This window comes from Salvelinus fontinalis, chromosome 38 (genome assembly GCF_029448725.1).
Source record: "Salvelinus fontinalis isolate EN_2023a chromosome 38, ASM2944872v1, whole genome shotgun sequence".
Lineage (NCBI taxonomy): Eukaryota > Metazoa > Chordata > Actinopteri > Salmoniformes > Salmonidae > Salvelinus > Salvelinus fontinalis.
The window spans coordinates 17,995,761-18,016,315 of NC_074702.1; the positions used below are offsets into that span (position 1 = coordinate 17,995,761).

Below are 20,555 nucleotides of genomic sequence, written 5' to 3' on the forward strand. Positions count from 1 at the left end.
TCTGTGCATAACATAGCCCAGTTGTTTCCCAGATAGAGAGAGCCTTGTACATCAGCCAGCATGGCACGACGTGACCTACTTATTTACTGCTCACAAGAGTCAGTTCTCCAATCTGCCAGTACTAATGAACCACATTCTGAGCTTCACACTGTACATGCAGTGGGCTCTTCTATCTCATCAGCACATACCTAATAGTACATCAGTATTCCAAAACAGACCAGGAAGACATACACACACAGGCCAAATGAATACTGAGCAGGGCATGCTAAGCCTAGCTCCGCCTCACACAGTGTTCCTATACAGGACTATATGGTGTAGCATCTGGTCTGCACCCAAACATAACCTGGATGACTAATGCACTAAAAAGTGAACATGGTGAAAAATATAAGCAGTGGTTGATCACAGTAGAGATTATTTAAGGTTTAAGGTCGAAGCCATACTCCTTAGTCACATAGAAGTGGTGTCAGCACACACACACTCACACAGCATGTGCGCTCTAACAGTCCGTCCAGTGATGCAGCAGAGAGCGTGAGTTTGGCCGACTCTGACAGACTACTGTTAGCATCTGTAATAGTCACTAAACCAAACACACACACACACACACACACACATACAAATACACACATGCTCACACACACACACAGGTCAAGCAGCTGTGCTGATTGCCAGAGGTGTGTTCACTGCAGCCAGACTGCAGGCCCTCCTCCCTCCTTCCCCACCGCTTAACTCTTCACGTCTGAGTGCAGTCAGGGCGACGGGTGTGGGGGAGGAAGGGAGGAAGGGACAGCCCCCCCCCCCCCCCCCCCCCCCCAGGCTGGGCCATTTCTCCCTGTGTTTGCACATTTCATAGTCATTGAACCTGCACCCAAATATAGAAGATTAAAAAACCTAGTGCTCCAAACCTAGCAGAGGAATAGAAATGGCATATGTAGCCCACTAAATGTCCCAGCAAACAAGGGACGTCCTGAGGACATTCGGCGATGTTCCCATTAGGTTCCTTAAGGGTTTTGGCGCGAAGTTATCCCACTGATGTTCTGAGAATGTTCTAAGAACATTGCATGATAGTCCCAAGGGAATGTTCTCTGAGGGACCGATGTCTAGTTCCGTGTACATTCCCAGGACATCACTGATGACCATTTCAGGACCTTTTTAGGATGTTCTCAGGACTTTCATTTTACTGGTCCTTAGGATGTTGCGTGATGGTCCCTAGGGAATGTTCTCTGGGGGACTTTTTATAGTTCTAATTTTTACGACATTCTTGGGACATTGTGTCATGGTCCCCTGAATGTTCTTGGGACGTTGTTTCATGGAGGCTGGAGGTTTTGTCTAGTTCCCAGTTTGTCCCAGGGAAGTAATGATATGGTATGGGGTTTTAAGGTAAGTGGTACGCTGTTCAGCTAAAATAGTGTAAAAATCTTTAATCAGGGTGCAACCTAGTCAGTTGCACAACTGCATGCCTTCCACCAAAATGTGTCTTCCGCATTTAACCCAACCCCTCTGAAACAGGGGGGTGCAGGGGGCTGCCTTAATTGACGTCTGGGGAGCAGTTGTGCTCTTCAGTTTTGCTCAAGAGGAGAACTGCTGAGTTTTCCATCTTACCAGTTTGGCGATTCAAATCAGCAACCTTTCGGTTACTGATCCAACACTCTTAACAACCTGCTGCCCCTATCAATGTCATCCTGCTGCCCCTATCAATGTCATCCTGCTGCCCCTATCAATGACATCCTGCTGCCCCTATCAATGTCATCCTGCTGCCCCTATCAATGTCATCCTGCTGCCCCTATCAATGACATCCTGCTGCCCCTATCAATGTCATCCTGCTGCCCCTATCAATGACATCCTGCTGCCCCTATCAATGTCATCCTGCTGCCCCTATCAATGTCATCCTGCTGCCCCTATCAATGTCATCCTGCTGCCCCTATCAATGTCATCCTGCTGCCCCTATCAATGACATCCTGCTGCCCCTATCAATGTCATCCTGCTGCCCCTATCAATGTCATCCTGCTGCCCCTATCAATGACATCCTGCTGCCCCTATCAATGTCATCCTGCTGCCCCTATCAATGTCCTATCAATGTCATCCTGCTGCCCCTATCAATGTCATCCTGCTGCCCCTATCAATGTCCTATCAATGACATCCTGCTGCCCCTATCAATGACATCCTGCTGCCCCTATCAATGTCATCCTGCTGCCCCCTATCAATGTCATCCTGCTGCCCCCTATCAATGTCATCCTGCTGCCCCTATCAATGACATCCTGCTACCCCTATCAATGTCATCCTGCTGCCCCTATCAATGTCATCCTGCTGCCCCTATCAATGTCATCCTGCTGCCCCTATCAATGTCCTATCAATGTCATCCTGCTGCCCCTATCAATGTCATCCTGCTGCCCCTATCAATGTCCTATCAATGACATCCTGCTGCCCCTATCAATGTCATCCTGCTGCCCCTATCAATGTCATCCTGCTGCCCCTATCAATGTCATCCTGCTGCCCCTATCAATGACATCCTGCTGCCCCTATCAATGACAACCTGCTGCCCCTATCAATGACATCCTGCTGCCCCTATCAATGTCATCCTGCTGCCCCTATCAATGTCCTATCAATGACATCCTGCTGCCCCTATCAATGTCATCCTGCTGCCCCTATCAATGTCATCCTGCTGCCCCCTATCAATGTCATCCTGCTGCCCCATCAATGTCATCCTGCTGCCCCTATCAATGTCATCCTGCTGCCCCTATCAATGACATCCTGCTGCCCCTATCAATGTCATCCTGCTGCCCCTATCAATGACATCCTGCTGCCCCTATCAATGACAACCTGCTGCCCCTATCAATGACATCCTGCTGCCCCTATCAATGTCCTATCAATGTCATCCTGCTGCCCCTATCAATGACAACCTGCTGCCCCTATCAATGACAACATGATTACATTTGACATGATCACTTAGTACGGACTTTCAATATGACCCCACCTGGGATGTGAACTCACACCCCCTGGATTTGGGGTTTGCTGATCTTTCTGCTGCGCCACAAAGCCTGTAGAATTTCAGAAGTCCCCTACACATTCATTACTTATAATACATCTCTGCACTTAGTAAAATAGTGTCCTCTGCACTATTATTTAAGTTATCAGTTCATCCTACTATTCTCTCATTGATTTAACTAACTTATTTCAGGATTTTGAGTGTGAGTATTCTGTATAGTTATAGTTATAGTAATCTGCTAAATTGTAATTATTCGATTTATTGCATATCTCATGCCTTTTGCACACATTGTATATAGATTCTCTTTTTTCTACCATGTTATTGACTTGTTTATTGTTTACTCCATGTGTAACTCTGTGTTGTTGTCTGTTCACACTGCTATGCTTTATCTTGGCCAGGTCGCAGTTGCAAATGAGAACTTGTTCTCAACTAGCCTACCTGGTTAAATAAAGGTGAAATAAAAAAATAAAATAAAAAAATAGTTGTCTAATGTTGGTGAGGCATATTGTTCAGTTTTAATGTTACTCCTGAATCACTATGATCAATTTAATAGTTCTTCTTGTTTGCAGGGTGTGCTGGAGCATAGGTACTGTAGGCTACCGATGTGTTACGATGGGTACCATCAAGCTGTTTCGATTGACATGTCATTTGTTATCTAATGTCTTTTCATTTAAACTCAAGGTGGGTTCATACATCCTTATCATCTTTCTCATTTGCATTTGGTCCCATGCAAAGATATTATAATCCATATTTTATTCCATCTATTTACTCCATCTAATTCATCTGGACTTGAATCAATAACTTCTATCTAAAATGAGCAGGCCTAGTGTTCAGACAACCTCGTGTGTTGCAAATCTCTACAGCAAAACACTGCTATAGCCTATTACAAGGGTGGTGCTGTGGTGGTGCTTTCGATGACCAATCTAGTGTATGTTCATCACTTTCTAAAAGACGATTTACAGCATTGACTGAAACTCCTTTAAGATGGAGAGCAGCCTTCAGCTATCCCAGTTTGTGCTGAGCTGTGTTGAGCTGTCAGGCCCGTGGCGCTACACTACATCAAAGTCAAATGAACAGGGGAGGGAGGAGACGATCACCTCTTTCTGATACATATGTTCCAGTAGCCAACACTCAGTCAATGAGCTCCCTCTTGTGGCCAAGAAGCAGGACTACACTACAACAGCATCATACCAAAACAGTTGAGTGGAGCATGATATTATCAAACTTCAAAGCTATAGGACAATGAAAATACCACGGTGACCATGTTTTACTTTTAAGAGAATTGCAACCATTGTTGCATTACTTGAGTCCAAATAGTCACTGTTCTTTTCGAAGACAAAAACACATAGTTGGTTTCATATCTTTCAGACTAAATGCATTCCCAACCATCAGATATTACTGTATCTTGTTCATAGCATTCAGAGAACAAAAATATCACATACTATAAAGAGATGTGCGTCATGGTCAAATATTAATGTGATGGTGAATAGACTGTCATAGGTATCATATTGCCTGTTTCCCTCCCAGTCTCACCTGGCCTGAACTTAACTGAGCTCATTAAAAACTCATTGTTTAAGGGAACATGTCTGGGAACATCTTGGCTTTGAAACTGACTGTTTCTGAAACATACAGAACCTATTCAATCATTCTGCACTCCTTTTTCCCCATGCAACACACGTGTTTATGTGTTATTAAAACATGTGTGACATAAAATATATAACCTACCTAGGATTAAATATACCACATTCTTCTAAATCTGTGTGTGTAAAGATCTCAAAAAGACAGAGGGAAACATGTATTAAAGTATATTTCATGAAACGGTGTAGCCTAAATAGAGATGAAAGAAAAACCGACTCTCACATGTTCAAACACTGCCTGGCACGTGGTGCATCACATTTTAATGAGGTTCTAAATTTAGTGTGTCGGGCGAGCGGTAATAATAATAGACTTGATGCATAAATGTATGCCCGTTATTTTACCAAAGTTCAGAAAGACGTGAGAGAGAATGATGAGAGCGGCTTGAGAAATGGAGAGACTGGATTCACACAGAGAGATGGCAGATGTCTTTCACAGACCCCCCCTAAGCCCTGTGACATTATTTACAAAGCCAAAGTCTATTTTTGGTCTTACTTGAGCATTTGGCATGCAAAGTCGGCTTATCAAAGAGCTGTTCACCGTTTCACATACATTTTAGAAATGACCATATATATTCAGAATTTCAGAGAACATGATGTAATGAGAACTTTTACCGAAAATGACAATACATAGCCTAAAAAATCCATATAAACGTATTCAGACTACCTGTCCTCACCTAGGCTATAACAATGTGTTTATAACATGTAGGCATTCATAATAGCCTATAACTCATTCAGCATTGGTCATATGATCATCTACATTAAAATACTCTGACTGCTTATGCAAACAGTGCACAACAGTCTATAGCCTACATGTGCATTGTACATGCAGTATCCAAACGGCTGATTGTGAGCCCATCTTATTGAATGACTTCCAAGCCAAAACAATCAATTTTACATTTAGCTTACCCATGGTAACGACGGGAAGAACCGTGTCCGTGCAGAAAAACAGCGTATGTAATCCGAATTTGGTGGAAATGTTACGGGGCAGCGTGCAGTAAAATCAGGAAGAACCGAGGAAACAAGACAGGCGCCGACCTTCAACACCGTTCAGCACCGCGGACAGTACCTAGTCGGACAACAGGCAGGCAGCTAGCTCTGCTCAATGTAGCCCCGTGAAGGTTACGCGATGCTAATAATGTATGTGATTTGTCCAGGCTGCAAATAATACCACCCAGTCTTATGTTCCAACCATAATTATTTTCTAAACAGATTATTTACAGAAAATAACAAAATACATGTCTGCCACGATGTCAAATAGAAAACGCTACAGCCCCTTCATAAATGCAGGAAACGATTCTAATTTTGAAACGCGGCACACAAAAAATAAGCATACAAAAGCAGCTTCATGGGAGGAAAGATGTGCAAGAGTGAGCAAGAAAACGTGCAATCATGTTTTTACCGCCGCTGTATTAGGCCTATTAGTTAAGTCTTCATTACTAATAGATGCGGTTGTGAGTCTCCCGCTACCGAGGCTTATTGAGCTCATTATAAATGTAGCGCGTCCCTCCGTGGTGCTGGGCGGCCCAACTGGGCTCAAAAAATCCAATGTGTGCCGTTACACGCCCGTGACGCTCAGGGACTCAGCAAGCTATTTCTGATGCGCCACAACAACGTGTTCTTCTAAATTCACTGGAATTTTAGGTTATTTTTACTTTGATGAGGCCTGAAAGATCCAATAAGTGTGAGTTCTGTTCGTTTGCAGCAGCGTGAATGAGAGCTGAGACCCAAGAGCACCACAGCACATGTGATGTCCTCAAAAGCCGCTTTAATCACGAATGACTTGGTCTCAGGAGACTGTTGATTCCTGAGGCACTTTTGAGCAACACCAGATAAATTGAAATGGTGAACAGTCCTCCTATAAGGACTGAGGAGGATTCTGGGGGTTCAAAAAATGTACATAGTGCACAGTATGTCTTTCAAAGTCTCCAACTAGATCTCCAAAATCATTCCTGGTATAAGATGTGTCTACTGTGTAGCAGCTGAGCCTAGACTAGACTGACCTGTGGTTACACATAAAGGCCCTCAGTACTGTCCTATCAGACTGCATGTCATTCACCTCTTTACTGTAGGCTAATATCAAGCAAAGATATATAACAAAATATCATATTTTATTGTCATAACCATGTGTCTGATAGGCTATACTAGACTAAATCAGAAAATAAATCATCCCGGGGCTCAGTCTATTGTAGCTCAAATCCATCTCAAACCTTCCCTCCTGCTTCTTCTCCTGCCTCTCTGTGAAACTCTCAGCAGCAAGTCTGTCCTATCGTATTCCAGTGTCCAACAGCTCTGTTAGAGGCCCCAGACACTGAGACGTGTAAATATTGATGCCGTTTCACAGAACAAGAGATCTCTCGTCACTGCTGACACTGGTTGTGGGAAGGAAAGAGAATACTGATGGAAAAAGGACAGATTTCACCACCACCACAAGCACCTCTTTGACTGACACACAAGCTTTCAGACGTGACAAGCTACTGTAGGTGGTTGCACTGACCAAAAGATCCCCAACTGGGCTATATAGTCTAAGTTAATGAACTTGCAATAACATAACATCTATTCTTATTATGAGACTCTGAAAAGTGTTGTGTGTGTGTCTGTGTTCACGCAGTGTGTGTGTGTAAACATGAAAGGGCTTTATTGGTCCAACATGTGTAGGGCTCTGGTCAAAAGTATTTCGCTATATAGGGAATAGGGTGCCATTTGAGACATCCTTTAGGTCCATGGGCCCTGCCCTCAGAGGCCCAGCAGTCGGGCCCCCAGTGACATCCCCCTCCTTGGGTTGAAAAACTATCTGGTCACCCAGCCCTGTCTGGGAACCAAACCCCTGGATCAGCTGGCCCTAAGGGCTCCGTGAGGGCTTGGAGCCCTGCAACTAGATACAGGGGAGGCAGTGTCTGTGTAAACAATGTCCCTCAGCAGCACATCTACTGAACGTTTGTACACCTCCACCTCCACCCCCACCATCCATCTCCATCCCTCTACTGTACCTCCTCCACCTCCACCCCCACCATCCATCCATCCATCCATCCATCCATCTCCATCTCCATATCTCTACTGTACCCCCTCCACCTCCACCCCCACCATCCATCCATCCATCCATCCATCTCCATCTCCATATCTCTACTGTACCTCCTCCACCTCCACCCCCACCATCCATCCATCCATCCATCCATCTCCATCTCCATATCTCTACTGTACCCCCTCCACCTCCACCCCTACCATCCATCCATCCATCCATCTCCATCTCCATCCCTCTACTGTACCTCCTCCACCTCCACCCCCACCATCCATCCATCCACCCATCTCCATCTCCATCCCTCTACTGTACCTCCTCCACCTCCACCATCCATCCATCCATCTCCATCTCCATTCCTCTACTGTACCTCCTCCACCTCCACCCCCACCATCCATCCATCCATCCATCTCCATCTCCATCTCCATTCCTCTACTGTACCTCCTCCACCTCCACCCCCACCATCTCCATCTCCATTCCTCTACTGTACCTCCTCCACCTCCAGACCCAACATCTCCATCTCCATTTCTCTACTGTACCTCCTCCACCTCCAGACCAGTAATAACAACTGTTTTCCTTTCAAATACTTTAGCTGCATGTGCCATTTGGGATGCAACCAATGTATTTTCATGGTCAAGAAGACAGATAGCTACAATACCAGGCTAACAGTGGGCAGAGCAGCAGTGGGCCTATCCTCCTATCCTTTGATCTGATCCCAGGGCAGATCTGCCAACACTCCTGCAACTCATCACACTGTCCCAACCCTACTGCTGCTGCTGCCTCCTGCCAGCCCCGAGCCACTACTCAACACCATCTGTAGGCTACAACTCTGGGGGAAACCCATCCTCCACCCATAATCAGTCAACAACAAAGACAGACAGGCAGCCTTGGCAGCCGACGGACGGACGGTCCAGTGGAGGTGGACTCTCAGCTCATTCAGCTCAGTTATAGCTGTTTAGGGGAAACTTTGACAGGGATTTGGTCCAAACTTTGCATAAAAAATGGAACAAAGATACCGAAACATATTTTCTGCCATATACTTTATACAGTTGAAGTCGGAAGTTTACATACACCTTAGCCAAATACATTTAAACTCCGTTTTTCACAATTCCTGACATTTAATCCTAGTAAAAATCCCTGTCTTAGGTCAGTTAGGATCCCCATTTTATTTTAAGAATGTGTAATGTCAGAATAATAGTAGAGAGAATGATTTATTTCAGCATTTATTTCTCTCATCACATTCCCAGTGGGTCAGAAGTTTACATACACTCAATTAGTATATGGTAGCATTGCCTTTAAATTGTTTAACTTGTGTCAAACGTTTTGGGTAGCCTTCCACAAGCTTCCCACAAAAAGTTGGGTGAATTTTGGCCCATTCCTTCTGACAGAGCAGGTGTAACTGAGACAGGTTTGTAGGCCTCCTTGCTCGCACACGCTTTTTCAGTTCTGCCCACAAATCTTCTATGGGTTTGAGGTCAGGGCTTTGTGATGGCCACTCCAATACCTTGACTTTGCTGTCCTTAAACCATTTTGCCACAGCTCTGGAAGTATGCTTGGGGTCATTGTCCATTTGGAAGACCCATTTGCGACCAAGCTTCAACTTCCTGACTGATGTCTTGAGATGTTGCTTCAATATGTCCACATAATTTTCCTCCTAATGAAGCCATCTATTTTGTGAAGTGCACCAGTCCCTCCTACAGCAAAGCACCACCACAAAATGATGCTGCCACCCCCATGCTTCACGGTTCGGATGGTGTTCTTCAGCTGGCAAGCATCCCCCTTTTTCCTCCAAACATAACAATGGTCATTATGGGCAAACAGTTCTATTTTTGTTTCATCAGACCAGAGGACATTTCTCCAAAAAGTACAATCTTTGTCCCCATTTTCAGTTGCAAACCGTAGTCTGGCTTTTTTATGGCGGTTTTGGAGCAGTGGCTTCTTCCTTGCTGAGCGGCCTTTCAGGTTATGTCGATATAGGACTCATTTTACAGTGGATATAGATACTCTTGTACCTGTTTCCTCCAGCATCTTCACAGGGTCATTTGCTGTTGTTCTGGGATTGATTTGCACTTTTCGCACCAAAGTACGTTCATCTCTACGAAACAGAATGCGTCTCCTTCCTGAGAGGTATGACTGCTGCGTGGTCCATGGTGTTTATACTTGCGTACTATTGTTTGTACAGATGAACGTGGTACCTTCAGGCGTTTGGAAATTGCTCCCAAGGATGAACCAGACTTGTGGAGGTCTACAATTTTTCTTCTGAGGTCTTGGCTGATTTCTTTTGATTTTCCCATGATGTCAAGCAAAGAGGCACTGAGTTTGAAGGTAGGCCTTGAAATACGTCCACAGGTACACCTCCAATTGACTCAAATTATGTCAATTAGCCTATCAGAAGCTTATAAAGCCATGATATTATTTTCTGGAATTTTCCAAGCTGTTTAAAGGCACAGAAACTTAGTGTATGTAAACTTCTGACCCACTGGAATTGTGATACAGTGAATTATAAGTTAAATAATATGTCTGTAAACAATTGTTGGAAAAATGACTTGTGTCATGCACACAGTAGATGTCCTAACCGACTTGCCAAAACTATAGTTTGTTAACAAGAAATTTGTGGTATGTAAACTTCCGACTTCAACTGTATGTTCCGTTTGGTCTGGCCTTCAACATGATATGATTGACTCACAGATGTGATTGGTCAAAAATCATGTATTCAGGGTACTGTATGTGTATATTACAGTCTGCGAAGCATCTTATGGGTGGCGAAGGAGCGATGCTTCTATTCAGACTTTTCTTATTCGAGATGTGAAAAAGGTTGGAAAAGGATTTGCTAACCACTTTGTCCTCCTGTTGCAATTCCATGAGAGCAGGAATGCAGCAGGCAGAGAGAGGGGGAGTGGAAGACAGGGACAGAGAGAGAGAGAGAGGAAGAAGGGAACGGGGAGAAAGATTGTGAGTGACATTAGTACACTTTGACACATCGCATTCCGACAGTGAGGGTATTGGACGGCACCAAGCATAAACACTCAGTCACATAAGAATAAATCAAGGCTGACTCTGTAGGAGGATTTCACAACAAGGTTAGTTAGTTAGACAGTGGAGCAGCATGGTAATACAGCCATGAGATTTAGGGCTGTCGTGAGACGCCAGGGGAGAAGCTCCCCCCAGTGGTAAAGAAAGAGATTTACGTTTGACATATTTATAAGAACCTCTTATCCAGAGCAACTAGGGTTAAGTGCCTTGCTCAAGGGCACATCGACCCTGGGATTCAAACCAGCAATCTTTTGGCTACTGGCCCAACACTTTTAACCGCTAGGCTACCTGACGCCAAACTGAAAACAAGACCTGAAAAAATCACTGCATCTAGAATCATCCCTCACCACATTTACAGTCAGAGTCTAACAAAGTAGTGCAGAGAGTATGAATGGGAGAAACATTGGTAGGAGTTGGTATATGGTATAGATCGTCAGTAGGGATGTGTTGTGAGCTGCACCACTGTCTGTATCTGGCTTGAGGCCCAGTTTCTGATTTCACACTAATGTTTCATAACCCAGTGGAGGATTTGATTTGAGACATAAATGGATGTACTAGTCAGGCTATTTTTGGGACCCAAGAGAGAGAGAAGCAGCAAAAAACCACTCTCGCACGACAGCTGGACTGCACTGGCCTGCATGTGATTGTATAAAACGTGTTGTATTGAAAAATTACTTCTACCTTCTCACTGTAATCTTACATGAGGACAATGACTACAAAAACATTTCCAGGTATGTATGTATGTATGTGTGTGTGTGTGTGTGTGTGTGTGTGTGTGTGTGTGTGTGTGTGTGTGTGTGTGTGTGTGTGTGTGTGTGTGTGTGTGTGTGTGTGTGTGTGTGTGTGTGTGTGCCTATGTGTGTGTGTGTGCCTATGTGTGTGTGTAATCTTATAAGAGGACAATCATTACAAAACATTTACAAAACAAATACAAAACAGAGGTTGCTAGACTCAACCTCCTCACCTTATTTGACCGCAGAGACACTCGTCCTCCACACCGAGCACAGAATTTCGTTTGGCAATATGAACAGAGGTGGCCGCAGCCGTCAGCGAATTTGGTTTTGTGGCAAATCCCGCAGGTAGGAGAGTCGTTGGGGTTCTTCTGGGGTTCTCCTGTCGTCCCTGTCTGTGGGGTCGTATCGTCCCCCATCTTCTTCACCTGGTCCTTGTAGCTCTCAAACTGCTGGTGCAACTTCCTGCAAGGAAGGAAGCAAGAGAGGAGCGCAGTTAGGAAAAGATCAGTTCAGAACATAAACTTTGTCCTAAATGTCTCCCTAGTCCCTAGTCCCATTAAAGTGCACTACTTTCGCCAAAGTATAACAATGCACTTCAGGGGATAGGAAGTCATTTCAGATGTCTTTGTGCTGTAGCTAACTGCAGGATGTTGTGTGAAGTCCATTAGTGTTGATAGACAGCAAAGCGACGTATGCAGCTCTGATTCCTTTCTAAGAGAAATGTAGGGAACACTTTCTATGAGGAACATGCTTTATAATGGCCTTGATTATATACACTTATAGAAAGTGTAACCAAAAGGTTTTGTCAACCAAATAACCTACAGTTTGTTACATACAACTGTCAGAGTTAGAAATGTTTCAGAGTATGTTCTGCATTGCATATTGTTGTACTGTTACTATAGATCAACATTCACATAGAGCTGCACCCATCTTTACTGAAACAAGGCGGGCCAGGTAGGAAGGTATAGAGTTTGCATTGTAAGTTTAAGAGCCTAACTTAATTCCACTTACTCAGGTTCCCGGCGTTTAATGAATCATTTGTACCTGTGTTTCTATTTCAGGGCGGGTCCCGAGACGTAAGCTAATACAGCCCTCCAAATGTCAATGCCCACACTTCAGTGGAAAGAACACATCAAATCTGTTTTCACAGCAACAACATCATGACTGGGTAGCCTACACTACAGCATCCATCCAACCATCGGGCTAACAGTGCCCTTAGACAGCACAGAGGAATCAGACTATTGTGTAGGCCTCCATGTGGTTTACTGAAACAACGTCAACCCTTCAAGTCTTCAGATATTGTTTCTGCGATCCAGATGGGAACATAGATCGCAGTGGGCAAAGTCTTTATATGCGTCCCAAATGGCACCCTATTCCCTACACACACTTTTGACTAGTGCCCTGTGGGAAAAGGGTGCCAAATAAAGAAAAGGGGGTCATTTGGAAGTGAGCTTTTAGCTCAACATTCTCTTTTAATCTGCACCGCCTGCTCAAAACACTAGATGTACATTCAGTGTCATCTTGTCCTATACTCTCCCAATGCACCCACACATGACAGATCCAACCGGACCTGAGAACCAGAGGACCCTGAAACGCTACCTCACACAGACAGACCAGCATGCATTTTGTATGACACATGTCAATCGGGTGTATCCTTGGACACTAAAACCCTGGCTGACTTCATGATATGGCGATTAGAATTGGTTTCGTCTCCACATTTTCCCCTGCAACATTCATTAGTCACGTGAATTATTAACCAGAGCTATCATTTTACCGTAAGTATGCATGGCTTGGTGTCGTGTAGGTGGTAAACATGCTGCCTCTTCTTTCCCACAAACAGGCCTTTTATTTAGATCCCAAATGTAATTGGCGCGTGACTCAATGTGGCTGGGCCTTGTCTGATGACTATCACCCTGCTGAACACTAGATAGAGACAGAACCCTGGATGGCACCTCTCTGTGTCATACTGCCACGCTGCTGTAACCACTCTGGATGAACACTGGGCTATATACTGAACACAGATTAGACCTGGGATGTGGTGGTGTAGTGTTGTTTAACACACACACACACACACACACACAGACACAGACACACACACACAGACACAGACACACACACAAACAGACACACACACAGACACAGACACACACACAGACACACACAGACAGACACACACACACAAACAGACACACACACAGACACACACACAGACAGACACATACAGACACAGACACACACACAGACAGACACATACACATAGACACCAGAACAAGTCTACAGATAGAAGACTTGTTAATGGTATGTGCATATTGGGTAGCAGTGTCTGCTGTTTAGAGCAGGGGTTCTCAAAGTGGGGTCCGCAGTACTGCAGGGGGTCCGACGCCAGACACACACAAAAAAAAATACTTCTAACCACAGATTACATTTGGGCCAAGGGATCCGTGGAATAAGTTTATAAGGTGTAATACAATACAATAAAATACAATGTAACATAATTCATCTACAACTTGTGTTCTTAACCCTGGGTCACATGGGCTTGGGAGGCTCACAGGGATTTTGGTATCCACAGTGCCCCACCAATTAAAATGTTTTCAACTTAATACTATTTGTATTATGTTCTTGTATTCCGCAAAAAAATGTTTTTACCTAAATGCACTGTACAGTACTTTAAAACAAGAATCTTTAGTTGCTACATCCATTTTTGGTATGAAATACCATGATATACTCAATTAGTCTTGAAGAATATAACTTGTAAATGCCTCATGAGTTTAGTTCAACTGTCTTAGCCCATCAAAACCCCAAATTGCTTGTTTTACTCCAATGTTTGTAAACAATGTAAATGTAACTGTATAGCCTCAGAACATTGATAAAACTATCTTTTTGATATCATGGATGGTCAGTCCTTGCATCCATAGCTCTGTCTATGAATTTGAGAGTGGTTGGTTACATTTTTCTAGGCCCATCCCTCAGCTTTTTACCAAAACAGAGGTGGAATGCCCCCTTTGTTATTGTTTCAATTAAGGACTCTAGCTTTAAGCTTTAACACTTCTACGTTCTCTCTCTGCCTCATGGCAAAATGTGTAGAATTGCAGGATATTGGCATAGAACCTGTAACAACAAAACATCTCTCTGACAAAATGTATAAAACTGCAGGAAATTAGCTTGAAAACTGCAACTTTTTTGTCTCTGATGCCAAGAGGTGGGTCTTTAAAATGATTCTTCCCACGGCCCGGGACTTGGATCGTCCGGCCATGCACTACCGAAGTCATAGTAAAACTCCTTGCTATTTTTATCTCACTCGAATTATGAGGTGGTTCCTGATGAATTTGCTATCACAAAAGGGGTTACTGGCCCCAAAAAGATTGAGAACCCCTGGTTTAGAGGGCCTATAGAGGCTCCTAGATTCACTAGAGAGAGTCACTAGAGAGCTGCCATTCAAGATGCAACTCTCCCTAAACCAGGAAGAGGGTTAGGGAGAGGGGTAGGGAGGGGTAGGGAGAAGGAGGAAAAGAGGGAAAGGAGAGGTAGGGAAAGGAGATGGCCAGGGAAAAGAGGGAGAGGAATAGAGTGAGAGGGAGGGAGGAGAAGAGAAATAGAGTAGAGGGGGGAGGAGAGAGGGGTATTGAGAGGTTCAGGCAGCTGGTGGATGGCTCCCGTTCCCCATCCGTCTCCCCCTCGGTCAAACCTGGTCAAACGCGCATGACACCGCTGACATGTAATCATATGCTGTTCATTGTACCAGCTCCGGCTGTCTATCCGACCCTTCTTACCTCTGAAACATGAGCCCTGCACTGGCCCCTACTGTATACTGTATGACAGAGTCAACATAGTATCCCTACCAGGACCCAGCCAAGACCAGAAACTCAATATGTGTCTGCCTGTTGGCCTTAAGTATGAACTCAGGAGGTTATTTTATCAAGACATGCCTTTTAAATGTTTAAAGTTGTGTTCCTTGTGGATGTCTGACTGGGTGACATAACATTGATGTCACGTCTGATGTCATGTTTCTGTGATGTAGCACAGTCACAGTGCACGTCAGATCCATTTATTCAACCACAATGCAATATCGATATCATCTATTACAGTTTTAAAATGTAAATGGCTGTCACTTAATCCAAAAATACATCATGCATTTTATAGAACCAATTTCTTGTGTTCTTCACCATAGTAAAATAATCGTAAAGGATATGGTCATTTTCATGAAGGAAAAGTATGTGTTGCTTCAGCTGTCCAAAAGTATCATTTGAAAGCAAATTCGACTCACGGCCGTTGGCAGGGTATCCATAAGGTTTCTCCTAAAGTAAATGTAATTCAATTGCCAAAATTATATAGCATAATTAGGCTAATCCTGTATATAGAGAAATACATAAAATCATTACAACACCAAAAAGCTTATTTTAAAACAATACGCTGTGGATTGTTTTACATCGCATTGCCTGTTGGAAGGATCCTCAATTTGGGCAGCGTGCACCGCAAATACCGAATAAATGATCGTTGAGTTGCGAATGTCAGTGAAAGAGGCCCACAGCCAGGCATATGGCAATATTTCAAAATACAATCGCGGGAAAACATCGTTTGAAAAGCAAATGGCTATTGCTGTAAAGAGAAGACCACGAAAAGACTAATCTGTCTGTTTTCAAAATTATCAATTTATTTGAGCGAACAGTAGCCTATTTTAGCGGAGCATCGGCCGTATCCACGGTGAGTGTGCATATTCACTGTCTTTATCATTAGGTCAGTGCCACTTGAAAGGTTGCTTTTTGGACAATCATTTCCTCTTCCATATTGTATTTCTGTCTCCTCTTTTCGTAGGCCTATTAGATAGTTGCAGACAACGTCGTTTTTATTGATCTGTTTGTCAGTCAGCAGAGTATAAGCTACTCTGTAATTTTGTCGTAATAAAAAGTAGTAGCTATTTATGTGCGAGCCTCAAGGTCTACACTGAAGGCGCTTGACTGTGTATCATGCACTTAGACATCTCTGATTGGTGACAAAACTATCTAACTCTCCATTGTCATCTGTCGGGTGGACATCACTAGCAACACGCAGGATCCAACACTGGTACGTTCTAATTTATAAGGTCATTTTAGGAAAACTGACATTTTATCTATCCTCTCTTCTAGCTTGAAATAAAAACACATACAAGCTCAGATCTCAATTTTGTTTCAGGCTAAGAGTCACGAAAATTTGAACTGAGCATGGGAAAGGTCCTTTCATTACTCAGCCCCCTTGTCTTAGAATTCCCTCCAAGACAACATAAAACTACAGGACCTCGTGTCCCTGGAGGAGGTCAACGGGCAAATTGATGAACAGGTTGTTGAGACGTAATTGCTTCTAGTTGTCACCGGATGTCAATATTCTGCGTTGCCTTACACACACATCACACACGCACACACACACACACACACACACACACACACACACACACACACACACACACACACACACACACACACACACACACACACACACACACACACACACACACACACACACACACACACACACACACACACACACACACACACACACACACACACACATCCACTGTTTGTTTGCTGTTGAATTTGTGTTATTGCCAGTGTCTTCTGTCTGTGTTGTCCGTTTTGGCTTACAACGTTTTTTTGTCCCAGCCCAGGAGGCCTTTTGCCTCTTACCTCTTGCCAGGCCATCGTTGTAAATAAGAATTTGTTCTTATTGACTTGCCTGGTTAAATAAAGGTTAAATCAAAATGAAATAAAACTCCAGTTGTATAGTGTAGTAGAATTGGATGAAAAGTGTTTATAAAAGGTCACATATTTCCCTAACAGTGATTGAGTTATATTATTGGCATAGATTATGACTATCCAATGTACTCATCACATTATCAATAGTAGACTATCTTACATAAGTCTGCAAAAGCGATGATGCATGGAATGATTTATTATAAAGGATCATTTTTATGGTGAAAATGAGCTTCCCCAAACTTGAGACTCACACGCCGCCTATGCTTTTAGTAGTATCTGACAGGTCAGAGGTCAAACATACTGTACAGACCACACTAGTCAGTCATACTGTATGTTTAGGCCTACTACAGTAACTGTCTGGTTCAGGGGCAGACAGTGCACATCTTACTTACGTCTCAGGCTCAGGCTCAGGCTCAGGCTCCTTCTCATTTTGGGACTTTTGCTGCGGTTGCAGAACGTTATTTACCAGCTCAGTGATCCCACTAAAGGGACTAAACCACCTGTTCAAATAAGTAAGCAAACAACGTGACTGTACACCACACCACAGAAAGATGAAGAATCAACACATTGTCTGGGCTGGCTGAGACAAGGGAATCACCCATTAAAGCACACACACCCAGCAAGGCTTACACAAAGTCAGAGTGGCGGTACTGTACGGAAGCCTAGCAGGGACATTTACTGTGATCACAGCAGACCAAGAAAGAGGGACATTCAACCACATCCACAACCACAGAGAAAGAGGAGGAGAGGAAGTATAAAAGCAGGAAAGAAGCTAAAGCCAATGGAAATGGGAATTGCATCGAATGGTCAGCCAATAGTTAGGAAGGTGGTAGTGGAGTAGTAGTATAACGTTTTCATATAGATCAGATAGTTGCTGTGTTTCGAGGTAGATTTGGACATAATGCAGAACAGAAGGTAGCTGAATAGAAGCATCCAGTTCACACATGGAAGAGGAAGTAAGGAGCCTAAATGTGAAACTCTCTTACAAGCCAATCAGAATGCAAATGACACACCAGGGCGAGCCAATACCACGGGAGAAGGGGCGGGACCCGCTGAGACAGGAAGCCACATTGACCAACAGGAAGAAGTGTCAAAGCCTAGAGCACTCTGGGTAATGTGTTACTTACTGTGCCGGCTGAGGCTTTTGTTCTTCTTTGACCCTAAAAAGATAAGCGTGAACAGCTCAGTGCTCAGTGCATAAACAACACAAAGACATGGAGAACACACACAAAACAACACCAAGACATGGAGAACACACACAAAACAACACAAAGACATGGAGAACACACACAAAACAACACCAAGACATGGAGAACACACACAACAACACAAAGACATGGAGAACACACATAAAACAACACCAAGACATGGAGAACACACAAAACAACACAAAGACATGGAGAACACACACAAAACAACACAAAGACATGGAGAACACACACAAAACAACACCAAGACATGGAGAACACACACAAAACAACACCAAGACATGGAGAACACACAAAACAACACAAAGACATGGAGAACACACACAAAACAACACAAAGACATGGAGAACACACACAAAACAACACCAAGACATGGAGAACACACACAAAACAACACCAAGACATGGAGAACACACACAAAACAACACCAAGACATGGAGAACACACACAAAACAACACCAAGACATGGAGAACACACACAAAACAACACCAAGACATGGAGAACACACACAAAACAACACCAAGACATGGAGAACACACACAAAACAACACCAAGACATGGAGAACACACACAAAACAACACAAAGACATGGAGAACACACACAAAACAACACAAAGACATGGAGAACACACACAAAACAACACAAAGACATGGAGACCACACACAAAACAACACAAAGACATGGAGAACACACACAAAACAACACCAAGACATGGAGAACACACACAAAACAACACAAAGACATGGAGAACACACACAAAACAACACCAAGACATGGAGAACACACACAAAACAACACAAAGACATGGAGAACACACACAAAACAACACAAAGACATGGAGAACACACACAAAACAACACAAAGACATGGAGAACACACACAAACAACACCAAGACATGGAGAACACACACAAAACAACACAAATAAACACATACATAGACATAAACAATGATGATGATTATTATTATTACTGTATATTGTAATAGCTTTAAGGCATATGATCAAGATATTACTGATGATGATGATGAACATAATTACTGTATATTGTAATAGCTTTAAGGCATATGATCAAGAGATCAGTGATGATGATGATGATGATGATGATGATGATGATGATGATGATGATGATGATGATGATGATGATGAACATAATTACTGTATATTGTAATAGCTTTAAGGCATATGATCAAGAGATCAGTGATGATGATGATGATGATGATGAACATAATTACTGTATATTGTAATAGCTTTAAGGCATATGATCAAGAGATCAGTGATGATGATGATGATGATGATGATGATGATGATGATGATGATGATGATGAACATAATTACTGTATATTGTAATAGCTTTAAGGCATATGATCAAGAGATCAGTGATGATGATGACAAAAAGCACAACAATAGAAATCATAACGTTTAAAATGACAGTAAAAACATAAATAAGAATGATTTACAGGAACTGAATAATAGAATATTGTGCTTCCATGATGTTTGTGCTGTCATGTCACACCTGAATTGATTGAATAAGACTCTGGACCTCTGGCTGAGGGTCTCACTACTTCCAGACTTCCAAACCATTCACCAATCATTATTAAACACATTTACAGCGGCAGACACATCTTGTTATAAAAAGTCATCTTTGGTACAGAGCCGGTGGTCTAGTGGTAATGCTCCAGGGTCCAGTCACATACATGTATATGCCTCTTCCCTGGAAACCAGGGTATAATCCCTGTATCCACTCTTCCTCATGACACTAGTAACCCACACATCACCCCTCACAATAAAGAGGTCAGGTGAGAAGGTATTGACAAGTCAACAGTGTGACAACCAGGCTCATGTCCATGGACTGTATATCAAACAGGATGTCTACAGACAGTCTAAGACCAGTCTCACACACAGTCTGTCTGTCGCCACGTCTATAGATTTTATATCTTCATATCTGTCTCTTTTTCTAGTTTTGACCCTCTGTTTCTAACATTATAACCAGAAGCCTCCAGGTTTGACTGTCTTTGACTGAGGTTACACTGCTCTCTAGTGGACAGAAGGGTGGTTTCCTCTTCTAAACGTGAGAGGGGAAGAGATATACACAGAACAGTGATAATGATACATGTCTAGCGTAGCTGATGAGTTGGAGCTGAGGTTGACTTGGAGTTCTGACTTCATAGGGGGCACAGCCCACTCCCCAGCACCAGCCCGATACCCACCCTGCAGCCGAA

The 20,555-nt window shown here is 43.4% G+C and overlaps 1 protein-coding gene across 35 annotated transcripts in view; it reads right to left on the reverse strand.

The window, feature by feature from the left end:
• Positions 1-20,555, reverse strand: part of LOC129837928 (regulating synaptic membrane exocytosis protein 2-like) — a 244,298-nt gene that overhangs the window by 184,499 nt on the left and 39,244 nt on the right. For 30 of the 35 annotated variants that reach the window (XM_055904507.1, XM_055904469.1, XM_055904465.1 and 27 more), the window contains exons 3-6: positions 18,254-18,286; positions 17,519-17,626; positions 11,631-11,862; positions 10,469-10,480 (exon numbers count right to left, since the gene is read on the reverse strand). In XM_055904507.1, the coding sequence (XP_055760482.1) occupies positions 10,469-10,480; positions 11,631-11,862; positions 17,519-17,626; positions 18,254-18,286 (385 nt within the window). Of the gene's footprint in view, positions 1-5,526; positions 6,430-10,468; positions 10,481-11,630; positions 11,863-17,518; positions 17,627-18,253; positions 18,287-20,555 lie in introns of those variants that run through there. The other 5 variants (XM_055904474.1, XM_055904483.1, XM_055904461.1 and 2 more) reach the window with 4 other exon arrangements.